This window comes from Penicillium psychrofluorescens, assembly GCF_964197705.1.
Source record: "Penicillium psychrofluorescens genome assembly, chromosome: 1".
NCBI lineage: Eukaryota > Fungi > Ascomycota > Eurotiomycetes > Eurotiales > Aspergillaceae > Penicillium > Penicillium psychrofluorescens.
The window spans coordinates 4,160,461-4,176,816 of record NC_133439.1 but is presented as its reverse complement, the minus strand read 5'-3'; the positions used below and the strand labels follow the sequence as shown (position 1 = coordinate 4,176,816).

Here is a 16,356-nt window from a genome sequence, read left to right as displayed (position 1 = left end):
GTTTCTGATCGAACAGCTCTCATTGGCAACCCCCGACAAGACCAGGTGCGCCCGAGTGTGGGGAGTCTGTCTAGACCGCTTCACCTTGGGGCTGCTACCTGCGTCCCAATATTTCAATAGCCATGAATCCCTCCGCCGACTCCCTCTCGGTCCTCTTTGACTCTCTGACCTCCCAGTCCTCAACTAGATCAAGCCCTGCTCTGCAGTTCTGGAACTCTCTTCGCGCATCAATCAGCTCCTTCGTCCCTTTTTCCTACCTCCGCGACCTCTACCGCAATGAATACTGGCGCCAGATAGTGTTCTTGACTACAGTCGCAGTCGCCATGGCTGGGTGTGGCTTTTTGTCGTCCCTGCTGCGCCGCGCGCGCTCGTCGGAGAAGAAGGCACAGCTCAAGCAGTCGACTGTGCACAAGAGCTCGATCAATTCTTCGACCTCCTCGGATGATGACTATGAAGACGAAGAGTCCGATAGCAATGGATCCTTGCGCCATAGCAACGACCTGTCTCACGACTGGCCGTCTGAGCCTCAGGAGCAAACCTCTGATGGTATGTGGATCTGTACTGTGTGACCATAACATGGCTAACTTGGATCACAGCTTTCAAAACGGATCCTGGTCTTCTGAGAAAGTTCACCTCCTACGCCTCTTACACCACCTCCGTTGCTACCTACCCGGCCATTCGCACGTTCTATTGTCCACACCCACAACTTGAGCGGCTCCCAACCAACCCGTCTCCAGTTCCATTGCTTGTGTTTGTACACGGCCTGGGTGGGTCTCTAGCGCAGTTCCACCATCTTCTCACGAGTCTCTCCAATGTCGGGTCGTGCTTCGGGATTGATCTGCCGGGGTGCGGACTCTCGAAGTTTGCGCCCACCGATTGGAAAGCATACTCGGTTGAGGCACTGGCCGAGCTGTTGGCCGAAGCTATTGACCAGCACCGGGACCGAGCCGCTGGCCAGGGCGTTATTCTGGTTGGACACAGCTTGGGCTGCTCTCTGGCTGCTGTCTTAGCCTCATCGACCTCATCGATTGGATCGCAACTGAAGGATCATATCCAGGGTCTTATTGCTGTCTGCCCCCGCGCAGCTCCCCCATCTGCCGAAGAAAGTGCCGCCTTTCGTCGACTACTCTACGTCCCTAGCCCTATCTTTGATCTATGGCGCTACTGGGACCGACGCGGTGGCATCAAGAGCACCAGCGTGATGAGAATGGTCGGAAGCGATGCCGACGCCGAGACCCGCGATCTTCAAGTTCGGTTCAACAAGCAAAGCCAGACGCCCGTTTGGCGCCGGATGGCATGGGGCACCCTTCCGACCTACACGGATGAGAACAGTCCAGCAACCGGGGGCATTCCTGGCGAGAGAGTGTGGGCTGGCATCCACATGCCGATTTTGCTGGTCGCCGGTGAAGCAGATGCAGTCACCAAGCCCGCTGAAGTGCTGAAGCTGCTGCAGTTTTTTGGAGATAGTTCGAGTCATACCGCTATCGACACTACTGATAGCAGTATTGTCCCCGATGCTTCACGCGTGCATGATCAGACGCCCACCACTCCTTTCAACCGTCTTGCCAATGAAGAAGAGTTTGGCGTCGAGGTGGTTGATGGCGAGAAGCAACTTGACCAAAAGAAGCCCAAACGCTTGGTCAAGTCGGCCATCCTGCCCGCCCCTGCATCCCATGCTCTTATCTATGATCGGGCGACGTACCGCACCTTGGCGGGTATCATCCAGGACTTTCTCTCTCACCACATCGACAAGCGCCTGGGATTGGGGTGGCAGCTGCAGTACATGAATACCTCGGGGAAATGGGACGTTAAGAACCTAGCCAAGTGGCAGAAAGTTGCGCCCGTCTCAGAACCGATTGCCAACACGTTCGCCGCAATGAAAATGCTGCGCGAGGTCGACGAAACGCACAACCCCGTGGACTTTTCGCAAAAGTACCACGACGGCATCTACGCCGTCATTGACATCAGCCACGAAAGCCCCGTCTACAACCCGGCACAGATGGAGAAAGGTGGGATCCTGTACTTCAAGCATCCGACCGTGTCAAAGATCCCTCCCACGCCGGACGAGACTCGCGATTTTATTGCATTAGTCGATCGTCTCCGAAAGGAAATTGACGAGAAAGCCGAGCGCGGCGGTCCTCGTCTCCTGGTCGGCGTCCACTGTCACTACGGCTACAACCGTACCGGGTTCCTGATCGTGTGCTATCTGATTGAGCGGCTGGGGTATGGAGTGCAGGATGCGATTGACGAATTCAATGCGCGCCGGCCGCCGGGGATCCGACATGGACATTTCATAGATACGCTGTTCGTGCGGTACTGCGTTGGGCTGAAGCGGGCCCCGACTCTGTAATTTTCTCTTTTTGGTGGCGTTTCACGGAAGAAGAGGACTGGGCGGACAAGAGGTGCATTTTTTCGGGAACAGGACTGTTATTATTCTTAATATGACGATAATGCATGAATTAATGATTTTCTTTCTATACTTCCTGCCCATGGGTCCACTAGGTGAAAGTGATGCCTTGGTGCCTGATTAGGGTATGACTAACCCAAACAGGCTAAGCGACACACACATCTTTGCCGTCCCGAATTTTCGGCCTCTTTCGACCCCTTCGACCCTGCCACGCCCACCGACAACTCACCCTATCCTTCATCTCATTCCCTCGACAAGTCGCCAAAATGGGTGGTGTCACCGTTCGCGATGTGGACGTACGTGTTCCCCTGCCTTGATTTCGATCGTATTCGCTGCGTGTGAGAGATCTGGTCGGTGTTCGTTTCTGGGAGCATCATTCATTTTCGAGACGACACTCGGTTCTGGCTCGACTGGTTGTGACACAGCATGGATTGAGCGAGCAGAAAAAATCGAGAGATATGGCGTCGCTTGTGGGACAGGAATTGCGGTCGTCGTGGTTTTGACTGGAAGTGATGATGGTGGTGCACACATTCAATTTGTGTGTGTGGAAAACCAGCTGGAAAACTCGATGCCCGCAACTCGACATGGACGATGCTCTCAGAAACGAATTCGACATATTTCTATTCGGCGAACGCACACTTGCTCTTCGATCAGGGTGCTGACATTTTATTTCTCAATATAGGCGCAGAAGTTCATTGCTGCTTACTCTGCTTTCCTGAAGCGCCAGGGCAAGCTCCCCATTCCCGGTACGGTCTATTCCTTCTACCTGCTCAATACACAAAAACTAACAGAACCACAGGCTGGGTTGACACCGTCAAGACCTCCGCCTCGAACGAGCTCCCTCCCCAGGACGCTGACTGGTACGACCCCCCCACACACATATTTCGCTTCCCTTATTACATTATATCCTAACGCCTTCCCAGGTTCTACGTTCGTGCCGCCGCTGTCGCCCGCCATGTCTACATGCGCAAGACCGTCGGTGTTGGCCGCCTCCGCAAGGTTCACGGCTCAACCAAGAACCGCGGCTCCCGCCCCTCCCACCACGTCGACGCCTCCGGCTCGGTCGACCGCAAGGCCTTCCAGGCCCTCGAGAAGATCGGTGTCCTTGAGACCGATGAGGACAAGGGTGGCCGCCGCATCACCCAGAGCGGCCAGCGGGATTTGGACCGGATCGCCAAGACCACCGTGGACGAGGAGGAGTCGGACTCCGAGTAAACTTTTTTCTCAGTCGGACAATAAAAGAATTTCCAAAATTTTTATGAAATGATGGGAGGCGAGCTACGAGAGGAAGATGGAGCTCTTTGTTGCATGAGGACGCGAACTTGGAGAGAAGCATGAGCGAACGAAGAGGCCGAGACTGATATCCAACAACACTTTCTCCCAAATCGGGGGGATTTCTTCCCTGCATACACCACTTCTTTTTTTCTCCCTCACCTCTTCTGGACCCGACCTAAACCCTACGGCGTCTCGTTCCTGTTTTCTCTCGCGGTCTCCTGGAAATAAAGAGCCATGTCTCAACACGTTTTAAAAAAGTCCATCGTCTGCGTAGATGTAGATTCTCCAAGCTTGCTATTTTATCTTCTGCTTGACTTCGATTGTATATACATTTGCTACCGAGTCTCTCACTATTTCTTCCCCGCTTGGGCCGAAGGATCCTACATCGGTTAGCCATCACCAATGTCATCCCAGACTCAGGAGTGAATACGAACCAAGTAAACCTGATAAAACTGCATCTTCACACCCTCCCCTTCCTTCTCGGGTGCAAACACCACCCTCCCAGCCCAGGGGATAACTACCTCCTTCGATGCATCCGCCTTGAGCATATACTTCACCCTGCCATAGAGCATGATCTCATTCGGGCCGCCGAAGAAGATGCGCTCGGCGGTATGGTGACGCGAGGCAACATGTGTCCAGAGGCCGTGGCGGAGAGGGAGGATTTCTATTTAGTTCAATATTGTCTCATCAGCATTAATTATCCTTGAAGTGGACGACGGGAACGTATAATGCATGTATGCGGTGGGTGGTGGGTGGTGGGTGGTGGAATTGAGTAACGAGCACAACACTTACCATTCTTTCCCTTGGCCTCTTTCGACCCCATAATCAGCGTCGCATCCTCCGTAAAGCTAGCCACGTATTTCTCGTGCAGGGACTCCGTGTCGCTCGTGCGGTAGAAGTCCTCCATGAAGGAGACGATGGCTGCCGCGCGGGGCGGCGCTAGGGTCGTGTCGTAGGCGATTTGGTATGACATCTTCACGGAGGTAGAACTTGTTTCCAATCTAGAGTGCTCAATGCGAGAAGAACAGGTGTAGATGTACAGTTAGGAGAGAGAGATCGTTGGAGTATTTCATCATGAGGGGGATGTTCGGGGTTCGGCCCGATGATGGGGGGAACACTTCCGATCTTATCGGTGGCTGAGGTTAGGTTAGTACATGGTCTCTAACTTGTGCCTAGGCTATTAGTTAACTAGGAGATGGGTTTAGTGTCTAGCGAGTACGCATCCGATAGCTGTTTAACTTGGATTGTACTTGATCTACTGTTGTCCGACGATTGCAGATACTAAAAGATTGTCATCATCCTCGGGCCGTCTGATGTAAAACAATGATTCAAAGACAAACGAAGATGCAATCCATTTAAATGCTATAATAAAAACCAGCTACTCTAGCACTTCTTCACATCCTCTTCATCCTTCTGGAAATCCTCCCACACCGGTTGATCTGTGCCATTCGGGCGGCTCGCGCGCACGAACCGATTCTCCACCCCCTCCACAGCAGCAATCGGCCGCACAACTTCCACATCTGCATTATACGCACGGGAGAACCACCGCTCCGTCAGCGGCTGGCGACCTCCCACAATCTCGCCGGCAGGTGTGTACAGATGCGGGAAACGGGTCTGCATCGCCTTCAGGACGGTCGACGAGATACGGTCGACGCTATCGCAGTGGCGGAGCTTGAAGAACTCAGGCGGCTGTGCGGCAAGAAGTTCCTTCTGCACTTCAGCAGGGTACTGACCAACTGCAAACAGCAGCAGATCGTAGTGCATCAGCGATGCCTTGCCGTGATAAGAACCACCGGTCTTGGCGCGGTGGTATAGACCCGAGAGCGCGGCGATGGCGCCCATGCAGCCTGTTCCGTAGTCGGAGATGGGAAATGGAGGCACAATGGGCGTGGAAAGACCCATGAACTGGCCCTGTGCCCAGGCAATCCCAGTGACGCAGTCGGCAATCTGCTGCCATCCAGCCCGTCCGGCCCACTCGCCTTCATATCCGAAACAGTTCTCGTTGACGTACACAATGCCCTTGCCGCGCTTCTCGGCCAATGCCGCCATCGCCTGCGCGCCATAGCCCAACTTCTCCAGCGCGCCAGGACGATACCCGTCGACAATGACATCGACGTCTGCCAGTAGCTTCTCGAATTCCCGTCGTCCCGCCTCGGTCTTCAGGTCGAGATCGGCTGCATGCTTGCCCATATTTCCATCAACTTGGAAGAAAGGCACGTCGGATAAGTTCGGGCTGGTGATCTTCAAGACATCGGCGCCGTATTCGCCCAGAATGCGTGTAACAGTTGGGCCGGCGATGATTCGGCACAGTTCCAAGACTTTGACGCCCTCCAGGATCTTCTTGCTCCCATTGCGGCGGGCTGGGAAGGGAGTCGGGGGCAGATTGCCCTGCAGCTGAGTGACTGTCCATGGAGGTTCTTGCACATTGAGTTTTCCCTGGTGAGGTTAGGAGTCTGAGCATGAAACGCAGCGGGGACATCTTACATGAGGGGTCTTGATAAAGTCCTCGTGCTTGTACGCCGTCACGCCTGCCTGCCGCCGTTCCTTGTTCATCTGCTCCAGCTCGGCAGCGGAATACTTCTGCACTTGACCCTCAATCACCTTAATGATCTCTTCATAATCAGTCAGATCTGGCCGGTGGCCCTCCAGACCGATCATATTAAGCGTTGTGGATGCCTCGAGTGATCCATGAATATGGAAGAATTCGTTCGGGTTCTTGGTCTTGTACAGATTCGCCGACATGCGACGATAGCTGATCGACTGGGCCTCTAGCAGATCCGTATCTGAGAGATACATTAGAAACAACAGTAACCGATAATGAAGAAGAGCTTACTCTTCAACTTGGACTTCACATTAGGGTCCAATTTAGACAATCCATCCACCTTGGCCATGTAGGCCTGGCATCCGAACGCGGTGGCGCCCTCCAGGCTAACCTGGACGCCGCGAGGTTTCGCATTGCAGCCAAAGCGTAGATCTGCGATTGCAGCAGCTACAGAGCCCTCGATTCCCTTCAGCGCGGCGAGCGTCTCGGTCTCTTTGAAAGGAATCGGGTAGTAGATCTCGTTGTGGCTGGTGGAAAACGAGACCCGATCTTTGTTCGCCAACACTTCGGCAGGCAGATTCAGACGCTCCGACTGCTCGCAGAGATCGGAGAAGATCCTGCTCGTCTCGAGGACGGGTGAATATATAGTGCCGTTACTGGCCATGTTTGGTTGTTCCTTCTGGGGCCGATCAATGGGTGGATTTGTTTCCTTGTACCTAGTGTGAGGTGGAACGGATAGGCGATGCTCCGCAATTAAATGCCAAGGTTTTGGATCGTAGTATTGGAGGGTGGCGAATATAGAAAGTCAAGAAATGGGAATCGCGGGTGACAATAAATATGAAGTGTCGTCTCAGATTCGGCTAGATTCCAAGTTGACCGTCGGGTGCGCGTCGGTTGGATGCTTTTAGCCGCTGCGGATGCGGGCGCTTGCACTAACGTCAAAGAGCTCCAGAACTAAGAGCCCCGCGACGTTCCGTTTATGCCTGTCGGAAGCCAATGATTCGGATCGGAAGCGGAGATCACGTGGGCTGCCACGCCCTACACTGAGTGATTGTATAGATCTAGTCTAGAGTAACTGTACTTGAGAGCTTTGGAATTTAATGATAAATAATGAAAAACTAAGACGGGTATTCCCTCATGAGGACTATCTCGACGCCGGTGTCAAATGGACTTTCAATGGCCCCTTCTGCCACATAAGGAAATTCCTTTGCTTAATCCAATCATGACAGTCGTCCGAGATCTTCATATCGAAATTGAAGACTACTCGAGCAAGAATAAGACGCATCTCACTGTATGCAAGACTAAAAAAAAGTCAGCGATTAATTCGACCCAACAAAACCGTATACTTACTTCCTTCCGAGGCAATTTCTCGGGCCAACATGGAATGGCTGCAAGACTTCTCGACGGTCATTTTCGAACTTAGCATCTCCCAGAAAACGCTCCGGGTGATATGTGTTGGGCTCGGTAAAGTACTCCTGCCGGCGATAGAGCGCCCAGTGATGAATCGAGACATAAGTCTATATATTGGTGATCAGCAGAGGTGTAGATGATACTCTCAGGTAAACTGACATTCTCTGGGATGTATTGCCCTGAGATCACCGCTCCACGGCAGACACGAGGAAGACCATTCGCAACGGGTGGAAACATGCGAAGTGCCTCGTCAAGACAAGCCAACATGTAAGGCAATTTAGTCACAGAAATCAAATTGATATCGTCTTGACTTTGAAATGTTGAGCGAACTTCTTGAGCCAATTTTTTGTAGATATCAGGATTCTCAAGCAGGAAATATGTCACTCCGCTCAATAACGACGCAGTAGTTTCAGAGCCTCCGATGATGAGAATTTCCGCATTTGCAACTAGGTTTTTGACGCCCAGATTCTGGAGCTGTTAGATACAGCTCCGAGCCAAGAACATTCTTACTTACCAATTCCGCTTTCTTCCTTAACAGCCCCTCAATCAGGTCGGGCCGTCCTTCGCTGTTCTCCATTCGTCGAGCCATTTTTGCGGAGGTGCGTTCCTTGTGTCGCTTGCGACCCTCTTGAACTGATTGGGGAACCAGTGACAACAATGCGTGTTTGACCCATGGATAAAATGATAGACTCTGTAGTATAGTGCCCACTCGTCCAGCTTGGAAGATGCCTGCGATCCATTCATCATAATTTGACCCTGCCAAGCAGCCGAAGGGCTCTCCAAACGCCAAATCTCCAATAATGTCGAACGTGGTGTAGTTGTACCAATCTGAGAGAACAACCGGTTTCCCTTCGTTGCAAAATCCGCGCAATTTTTCAACCAGGAGATCAACATATTTCCGCATCAGAGGTTCCTGGTCCCTCATCGCCTTCTCCGAAAACCCATGGGCCATTTGCCGCCGCAGCTGCCCATGTTGCTCTCTCGCCTCATTGACGATATGAAGTGGCTCGTCTTCAAGTGGCTGGTAGAACCATCGCGCTTTTTCCATTTCTGGCTCGCCCTTTTTGTGTCCCATGATATCCTTCCATGCATCAGGGTGGGAGAAAGCAAGTTCATCTGGCGCAATCCGGACAATGTTACCGTAGCGATTGTGGAACTCCAGCATATCAAATGGGAGTGTTCCTCTGACCGCTCGCACGCAATAGGGGAGACGGCTCAGGGCGTGGGATATTGGACCTGGGAAGCGGCTGAGTGGATGGAAAAAGACATTATAAATGGCTTTGGTGATGAGGTACGAAACGGCCTGTTTTTCGTTAGCGAAGATGTTATCCGAAAGTATCTTAACTCACTATGAAAATGCAAATGGCCGCTCCGGACTTCACATCCATAGCTGTATTTTCGAAAAGCATCTTCTCAATTTGTTGTAAAAGCGGGGTTTTCTGAGGACAATAACCCCGTTCTTTGTGAGGGCAGGGCTGGGGCAATTTGCAGTCTATATGCTCAGGGTCTCAGTGTCAATACGATATCCTGGAGTTGATCAGAACCACGTGAAAATCAATATATCATCTTGAATAAATGAAGTATCAATATTGGGACTGGGTTCATACAAATAGGATCTCTTCCATTATGTCGTCACAGATAGTCTCCGTCCGATTCGTTGAACGCCGAATCCGAACCCGAACACGATGTAGATCATTTCTATTCTACGTTACTGAACATTGGGAAGCTCGATTAAGCAGCGAAATGAAAGAAAAAGAACCTGGAGCAGTATTTCACAATTTCAAACTACCAACTCTTTTTTTGGAAGCGCGTTGCAGATTTTGACCCTCTGGCTCTTGATCTTTGTGAAGCACAAGTGTTCGACAGACCCACATTGATGCCACTGAACGGAAATAAACAACCAATGAGAATCACTATATTCCGAATACGAGCCCGCTCAGCGATCAAATGCCGAGTCTTCTCCTGTGAATCTACCGATTCATAAAATGAATCGGAAATATTCATTCCCGTGAAAGCGATTAGCAGAAATACATGCTAAATATAATAGTTTTGCCATGTTCTCGATGTGCAACAAAACACAACCACACTCGTCCATCGTTATAACGCATGCGGAGCAATGTCGCCGAGAGCCTCTGCAGACCCATCTCCCCCCGAAAGTAGCGGCCAAGGAACTACAGACGGGGTGAAGGAAACCAAGGAAGAGGACATAGGGAGCAAGGATGAAAGGAATGACTTCGAGGTATTCTGGGATGACCCTCCCGATCAAGACCCTGCCAATCCGATGAATTGGAGCACCGCGCGCAAATGGACCATTGTTGCGATCGTCTCCTTCATTACCTTTCTGACGTACGTACCATCGAAACAAGGTTTCGATTTATACTAACCAGGATAGTCCTCTTGCATCTTCAATGTTCGCTCCTGGTGTCCCGCAGGTCATGGCTGACTTTGGGATCAACTCTGTTCTCCTTGCGACCTTTATAGTCTCGATCTATATCCTGGGATTTGCATTTGGGCCTCTGGTTGTTGCACCACTAAGCGAGCATTATGGTCGATCGATCGTCTACAATACCTGCAACGTCCTGTTTCTGATCTTCAACATCGCTAGCGCCGTTGCTCCAAATCTGGCGTCACTGATTGTCTTCCGATTCCTTTGTGGTTTCGCCGGTGTGACACCCACGACTTTGGGGAGTGGCACGATCGCAGATCTTATACCACCACAGAGCCGAGGCAAAGCAATGGCCTTGTGGTCATTAGGGCCGCTTTTTGGTCCCATCATTGGCCCCGTTGCTGGTGGGTTTTTAGTCGAGGCAACGAATTGGAGATGGGTGTTTTGGGTGCTTTCAATAGCGGTATAAAAGCCCCTTCATGGATTACGAAACCGATTCTGACTTTTCCCCACAGGGTGGCGCTGCGTCTATCGTTTTCTTCTTTGCAGTCCCGGAAACGTATGTCCCAGTCCTCCTGGAACGAAAGGCGGCACGACTGCGAAAAACAACGGGGAACGATTCCTACAAGTCTCGCTTGAGCTCTGGCGCTTCGCCCAAAGAACTCTTTTTGAGAAGCCTGGTACGGCCAACCAAAATGTTGCTGCTCTCACCCATCGTGGCCTCGTTGTCCATTTATATCGGAGTTCTTTACGGTCTTCTTTACATCCTTTTCACAACCTTCACCGAAGTTTTCGAGGGCCAATATGGGTTCTCCGCTGGAGCAAGTGGCCTCTCATTTTTGGGAAGCGGCGTTGGTATGCTCTTGGGCCTAGCATACAGTGCTTACCTTAGCGATCGCAGGATCAAAATAAAGATCCAGCGACAGGAAAAACTCCAACCAGAGGATCGGCTCCCATTTTACATGACATTTCCTGGTGCTCTGGCCGTCCCCATTGGGCTTTTTATCTACGGATGGTCGGCAGATAAACACGTCCACTGGATTGTCCCTGAGATTGGAAATGCCGTCACTGGATACGGCATGATTATTATACTTATGTGTGTCCAGACTTATTTGGTCGACGCATTTACTGCTCACGCTGCCAGCGCAATTGCAGCGTGTACCGTTCTGCGCAGTCTAATGGGAGGTCTCCTGCCTCTGTGTGGGTTGAAACTATACAATGCAATTGGCTTGGGATGGGGGAACAGTTTATTGGCATTCATCGCTCTTGGAATTGCGCCAATTCCGATTCTGTTCCAGCTTTTTGGAGAAAAACTTCGGAATCATAGTAAGATATCTATTTAGCGATTTTTTGGAACAAAGTTATTGTCAACGAGATCCAAGAGTCTCCCAGCCAATTTGCTCTTGCGGCCACCTCAGCCAGCTGCAATATTTCTTATCAAGAACAGAGGTTATCTGCTTCATAAGTCGCCCACTGAGTCCTTCCATCCACCACATCCATTCAATCTGGCGGAGGGCCACGCAGAAATAGGAAAATATGATAAGGGCGACCGGATCCCATGTCCGCAACAGGTCCAGATAATCATCCGATACTTCAAGCAGCCATGCAAAAACGTCTGCTGTTTCAAGGCCTCGTCCCTCACCCAGTTTCAGAACCACTCCCAGCGTCCGGCCCACGTTGTCTAGGGTCTCTTGATAAGTCCGCAGTATTTGGTCGTTGTGAGAGCATTCTTTGCTGATCATTTTCTTTAATTCCCAAACATACATCTGGCCTAGGTCCATGGCTTGTGACCCACGGCGCACAGCTGCCGAATAGGAGCCATTTAGAAAGATGGGTGCGAGCTTTCCTGTGCGGAAGTCCTCGCTGCTGGAATCAATAATAGTTTTCGTTCCGCGAAATAGGCGAACCCAATCGCATAGGCGACCCCCTTCAAACAAAGTCAAAAAGCTTTCCTCGTCGTGGTTGCACGCACAGGAGAAGATACATGTGAGGGACGAAAATAGGAAAAGTGCGACACTGTTCTCGGATGCAAGAGCGGGAACAGCCGGCACCACACTGCGAATAGCGATATCATGGTGCCATTGTGCCCGAGTGAAGCAGGCAGCACGCCGATGGGGCTCGCAGCGCCCAAGATGAAGCGCGGAAATGGCTAGCAGCGCATGTAACACAAAAGGCGTGGAGAATCCAATTCGAGGAGCGTGTTCGTGCCAAACAGACTGCACGGCGGGGACTCGAGATAGTGTGTAGCAGGTTGAGGACATATAGTGGTGCAACAGTTCAAGATCAAAGATAGCAAATTCTGCTGGAAATGGACCTAATTGACCTAAATTGAGACTTGGGATGTATCCTCGAGGGCTGGTCGTCTCTGGTCTTTGTTCTGATCCAGCAGGTTGGTGGCCTTGGCTGTCATTCGATAATTCCTCGAAAGAGCAGTCTACGCCGTGTACTGTACAGTTGCGACAGAGAGGTTTGCGTTCATCACACTGGGAATGGGACACAGGCGTGAATAATCTAGGCAGGAGGCAGAGATATGGGCGAGCTTACCTTCACCTTCCTCCTTTTACATTGCAAGCATCCTGCCTTTGATTTTCTATGCGATCGACGACCTGGGGCAGCTGAATCCATATTCGTCTCGACATTCAAGCAGGGGCTTAATGGATCAAGGTACCCCAACTGGCCAAGAGAACTGCCGGTCCCGTAATGCGCTAATCGCTTTAGGTTAGACTGTTATATCTACACATTATATGCTTGCCCCAAGGATATGATCTTTATACACAATAATCAATAATTAATGTCCCAAAAGAACAAACTAGTACGGCTCTGCTTTCGCTAGAATTGGCTATCTTTACCCTATGGGTTCAATCTAAGTAACGCGATCAGCGCAACACCCCCCCTCCCCCCATATTCGGGAGTCGGTCTCCGACATCCGCGATTGACCCAATGAACTAGGCGACAATTTCTTTGCCCCCAGATTTAACAATGTGGGGAAAATAGAGATTGCTAATATCCCGATAGCCGGAATTGTGTGTTTTGTTTTGATTCCAGATAATTCTACCTTTGTTGTAGGTACAGGGCGTCATCCTAGCCCAGAGGTTGATTTGATCCGAGCCGTCAAGACCAGGGATATATATGAGTAGTCAACAGACAATCTATGATACCTCCTTTTGAGCCCTTGAAATTAGAAGATCTGCTATTGCCCTCATTCCATCGAGATTCGGGTGAAGGATGGGTCCGCGTCGAACCACCGTTGAAAGATCAAAGCCTCCAACCCAGGGTTCTTTGCTGCCAAGTGCGTGCCCCAGGCTGAGTTCGTGGACCGGTACCCTCTCACACCAGTCACCCCTACTTTCCGCTGCGACGACATAGGCGTTTTGTAGTGCAGATGCGACTTGGCGATGATGTTCTAGTCTCTCTTGATTGAAGGCAATATCCTGACTAGGCCGTGTATCAGGTCCTAGGACAGCGAGGTATTCGACAAGAAAAATGCGAGCTTTTGGAGCTCGTGTGTGTATTTTGTCGAGAACTTCGCCTAGTCTTTCAGCTAATTCACTTGGAGACAACGGGTCAGACGATTGTACTGGTGACTCGGAGGAAACAGCTGATCTTAACGCCTTTAAACCCCCGATGAGGGTGTTGATGATTGCTCCCGGTATAGTTGCAGCCCAAGCGTCGGAAATCATGCCACCGATGTAGTTGATGTCGTTGCCGCCGGCAGTAACGGTTATGATATCCGCATCTTCGGGCAGATTCGAGAGTTGGGTCGGGAAAATTTCCTTGGAGAACGGGGCAGTCTGTGGATCGACTGTTATGTTGAGAAGGGTTGCGCCAGAAACAGTAAGGTCAGTGAGCTCGGCGTTCAGCTGTTGCGACAGGAGATGAGCGTAATTCTGCCCTGATCGCATGGCAGCGCGTGGTTCGATTTGTGGGGGGATACCGGGACCAGCGGCAAACGAGCTTCCCAAGCTTGCAATTTGGAGCTTCTTATTTCCAGGCTCCATGTTATTATCAGAAATCCCAAATAGCAAAGAAGAGTTGAGGGTTTCAGAAGACTCTTGTCGTGGCTTCTGAGTTCCCGAGAATGACCGGTTTCTATTTCTGGAGGCCGAGATTCTCGGGGAAACCTGAGGACTTGAGGCCGATACCGTGAGGATCTACATGCAGCCACGCGTTCAAAGCATTTGTACTCTCCAACCTAAGGACCAGGTATATACGTGGAAAAATTCCCAATATAGACTAGCATGACGTGACAGTTAGGCTTCGAGAAACAATCGAAGAGTGTAGGTGGTGACACCAGTTACGGGACGTACTGTAACCCGATCAGCAAAATCCCCATATTCTAGAATCGGCCTCCGATACCCGCGATTGAGCCGATGAACTAGGCGATAACTCGTTTCTCCCCAAGTTTAATAATGCGGGGAAATTTGAGATTTCCAATGTCCCGATAGCCGGGGTTATGTGCTCTGAGGCATAGTCTGTTTAACTAAATTGTCCGCTTTGCTCGCGAAATTTCCGCTCCAGCGCGGCTATCGGGACACATGGCGCAATGTAGAGAGCGAATGATGGGATTCTATTCTGATTTAGTAAATCAAATTTGATGAAAGCAGGTATATAAAGGGACAGAAGAAATTATCATCTCAGTAAGAAGCCAGTCAAGCCTCAAAAGCTCTGCCATGGTTCGTCTCTTCAGTATTGCTGCATCTGCAGTGCTTGCCACTTCGTTTGTTTCATCCTCTCCAACCAGCGGTCCGAATTATGCCACTTATATCAACTTTGCAACGGACGACATCCTAGACAATGACGATGGCCTGCCTCCTCATCCACTCCAGGGTCTTCCTTACGGTAAGCCCACTTACCCACTCACGGTGGATGGCAACGGCCGAGAGCAAGTCGAAGCCCACTTGAATTATTTTGAGGGTAAATACTGGATGCATTCAGCGACTTGGGGCTGTGGCGGCAACATTTTTGTCTACGGCATTGTTGAAGGCATCAACTTTCCTGAATCACCCATATATCCGCCAGGCCGGTACGGCGAGAAAGGAAACTGTGGAATCAAGTCATACTCCTCCCCGGATCTCACCAATTGGACTCTGGAAACCTTCTACCAGCCCGATATAACGGTTGCCAACGTGACAAAGCCCGTGGTCCGTTACAGTAATGCCACCGGCAACTACGTGATGTATATGGGCTCTCCCAGTGAAGGTAATTTCTATTACACAACTTCAAAAAGCCCTGGAGGTCCGTGGAGTAATCCTCCACGAACGATGACAGGGGCGCATATCAACCACGATTTTGACGTCGCCGTTGGACCTGATGGGAGCCATTACATTGTCTCGGATCCTTTTACCGAGATGATCTCGTTCAATGGCTATTATACTCTACCTATTTGGGATATCTGGGTCCAAAAGCTGGCCCCTAATCTTACTGCAACTGTTGGCACCAACGAGACCTCAGCGAGAATCCGCACTGCTCGATCTCTCTACGCACAGGGACTACATCTCGAGGCTGCCAGTTTCTTCTACCACAACGGGTACTGGTACATGATGTTTGGTAGAACATGCCAAAATTGTGCTGGTCCAATTTATTACCTCTACGCCAAGAACCCATTGGGCCCTTACATCGATGGCGGATTTGTCAGTCTCGACGGCTGTGGTGGCCAAAATAAGGGCGCCAATGTGCTTCCCTCGGCGAAAGGACCGATTGTCGTCGCTGGGAACCTAGGATACCGCACTTCGCCTACAGACATTGTTGTGAACGGCTCAATATGGCATGGAGACAATCACCAAGCGGCCTCCAGCACTTTTTTCTTTCCTGTCGAGTTCAACAGGGACCACACTATCAAGGACTATACATGTCCACCGACAGTCCAAATTCCTCTGGCAAGTAACATCCACACTCAACCAGAGTCTCCTATTTCGTATCAATTGGACGGTCGGATTCGCAACTGGCAAACGATAGAAGCAATTTATGACCCTCCAAAATCAGGATCCCGCCTCGAATTTCCAGTTTGGCAACGTACAGACAACCTGGGGCAAACCACCAATGCTGGACCAATGCTTGATGGCCTGCTTCAAGTGACTGTTGAGTTTTCTGACGGCAACAGCACGGACTTCTCATGGTCTCCAAGAGATATCTCCTGGGCACCGGCCAAAATCGCGATGGATGTCTCCGGCAAGCAGATCTCAAAGATAATCCTGAGCACCAATGCCACAAATGGCTGCTTTGGAACCTTGGTAGAGCCAAAGAAGTCCGACTCAAATTATGGTTCGCGGGTTCGTGGGGCTTTCAAAGACTCACCCAAAGCCGAGCTATATGTGTATCAGTTTTAAATTTCTCTGC

The 16,356-nt window shown here is 50.8% G+C and overlaps 7 protein-coding genes across 7 annotated transcripts; 3 read left to right on the top strand and 4 right to left on the bottom strand.

Moving 5' to 3' along the window:
* Positions 1-122: 122 nt before the first annotated feature.
* Positions 123-2,350, top strand: PFLUO_LOCUS1555 (uncharacterized protein; the record flags this gene model as incomplete). Its single annotated transcript, XM_073778607.1, has 2 exons — positions 123-546; positions 597-2,350. 2 exons carry the CDS (start codon positions 123-125, stop codon positions 2,348-2,350), a joined length of 2,178 nt encoding a protein of 725 aa, XP_073635645.1.
* Positions 2,351-2,673: 323 nt separating this feature from the next.
* Positions 2,674-3,622, top strand: PFLUO_LOCUS1554 (Protein component of the small (40S) ribosomal subunit; the record flags this gene model as incomplete). Its single annotated transcript, XM_073778606.1, has 4 exons — positions 2,674-2,703; positions 3,090-3,153; positions 3,207-3,267; positions 3,331-3,622. 4 exons carry the CDS (start codon positions 2,674-2,676, stop codon positions 3,620-3,622), a joined length of 447 nt encoding a protein of 148 aa, XP_073635644.1.
* A 410-nt stretch (positions 3,623-4,032) lies between these two features.
* PFLUO_LOCUS1553 (uncharacterized protein) lies at positions 4,033-4,655 on the bottom strand (the record flags this gene model as incomplete). The annotated part of the gene is made up of 3 exons (XM_073778605.1): positions 4,033-4,062; positions 4,117-4,346; positions 4,475-4,655. 3 exons carry the CDS (start codon positions 4,653-4,655, stop codon positions 4,033-4,035), a joined length of 441 nt encoding a protein of 146 aa, XP_073635643.1.
* A 410-nt stretch (positions 4,656-5,065) lies between these two features.
* On the bottom strand, positions 5,066-6,888 carry PFLUO_LOCUS1552 (uncharacterized protein; the record flags this gene model as incomplete). The annotated part of the gene is made up of 3 exons (XM_073778604.1): positions 5,066-6,118; positions 6,167-6,465; positions 6,516-6,888. The coding sequence occupies 3 exons, from the start codon at positions 6,886-6,888 to the stop codon at positions 5,066-5,068; spliced, it is 1,725 nt and encodes a 574-aa protein (XP_073635642.1).
* A 480-nt stretch (positions 6,889-7,368) lies between these two features.
* PFLUO_LOCUS1551 (uncharacterized protein) lies at positions 7,369-9,022 on the bottom strand (the record flags this gene model as incomplete). The annotated part of the gene is made up of 5 exons (XM_073778603.1): positions 7,369-7,525; positions 7,575-7,741; positions 7,794-8,102; positions 8,149-8,937; positions 8,984-9,022. 5 exons carry the CDS (start codon positions 9,020-9,022, stop codon positions 7,369-7,371), a joined length of 1,461 nt encoding a protein of 486 aa, XP_073635641.1.
* Positions 9,023-11,387: 2,365 nt separating this feature from the next.
* PFLUO_LOCUS1550 (uncharacterized protein) lies at positions 11,388-12,281 on the bottom strand (the record flags this gene model as incomplete). Its single annotated transcript, XM_073778602.1, has 1 exon — positions 11,388-12,281. One exon carries the CDS (start codon positions 12,279-12,281, stop codon positions 11,388-11,390), a length of 894 nt encoding a protein of 297 aa, XP_073635640.1.
* A 2,409-nt stretch (positions 12,282-14,690) lies between these two features.
* On the top strand, positions 14,691-16,346 carry PFLUO_LOCUS1549 (uncharacterized protein; the record flags this gene model as incomplete). Its single annotated transcript, XM_073778601.1, has 1 exon — positions 14,691-16,346. One exon carries the CDS (start codon positions 14,691-14,693, stop codon positions 16,344-16,346), a length of 1,656 nt encoding a protein of 551 aa, XP_073635639.1.
* Between the last annotated feature and the right edge of the window lie 10 nt (positions 16,347-16,356).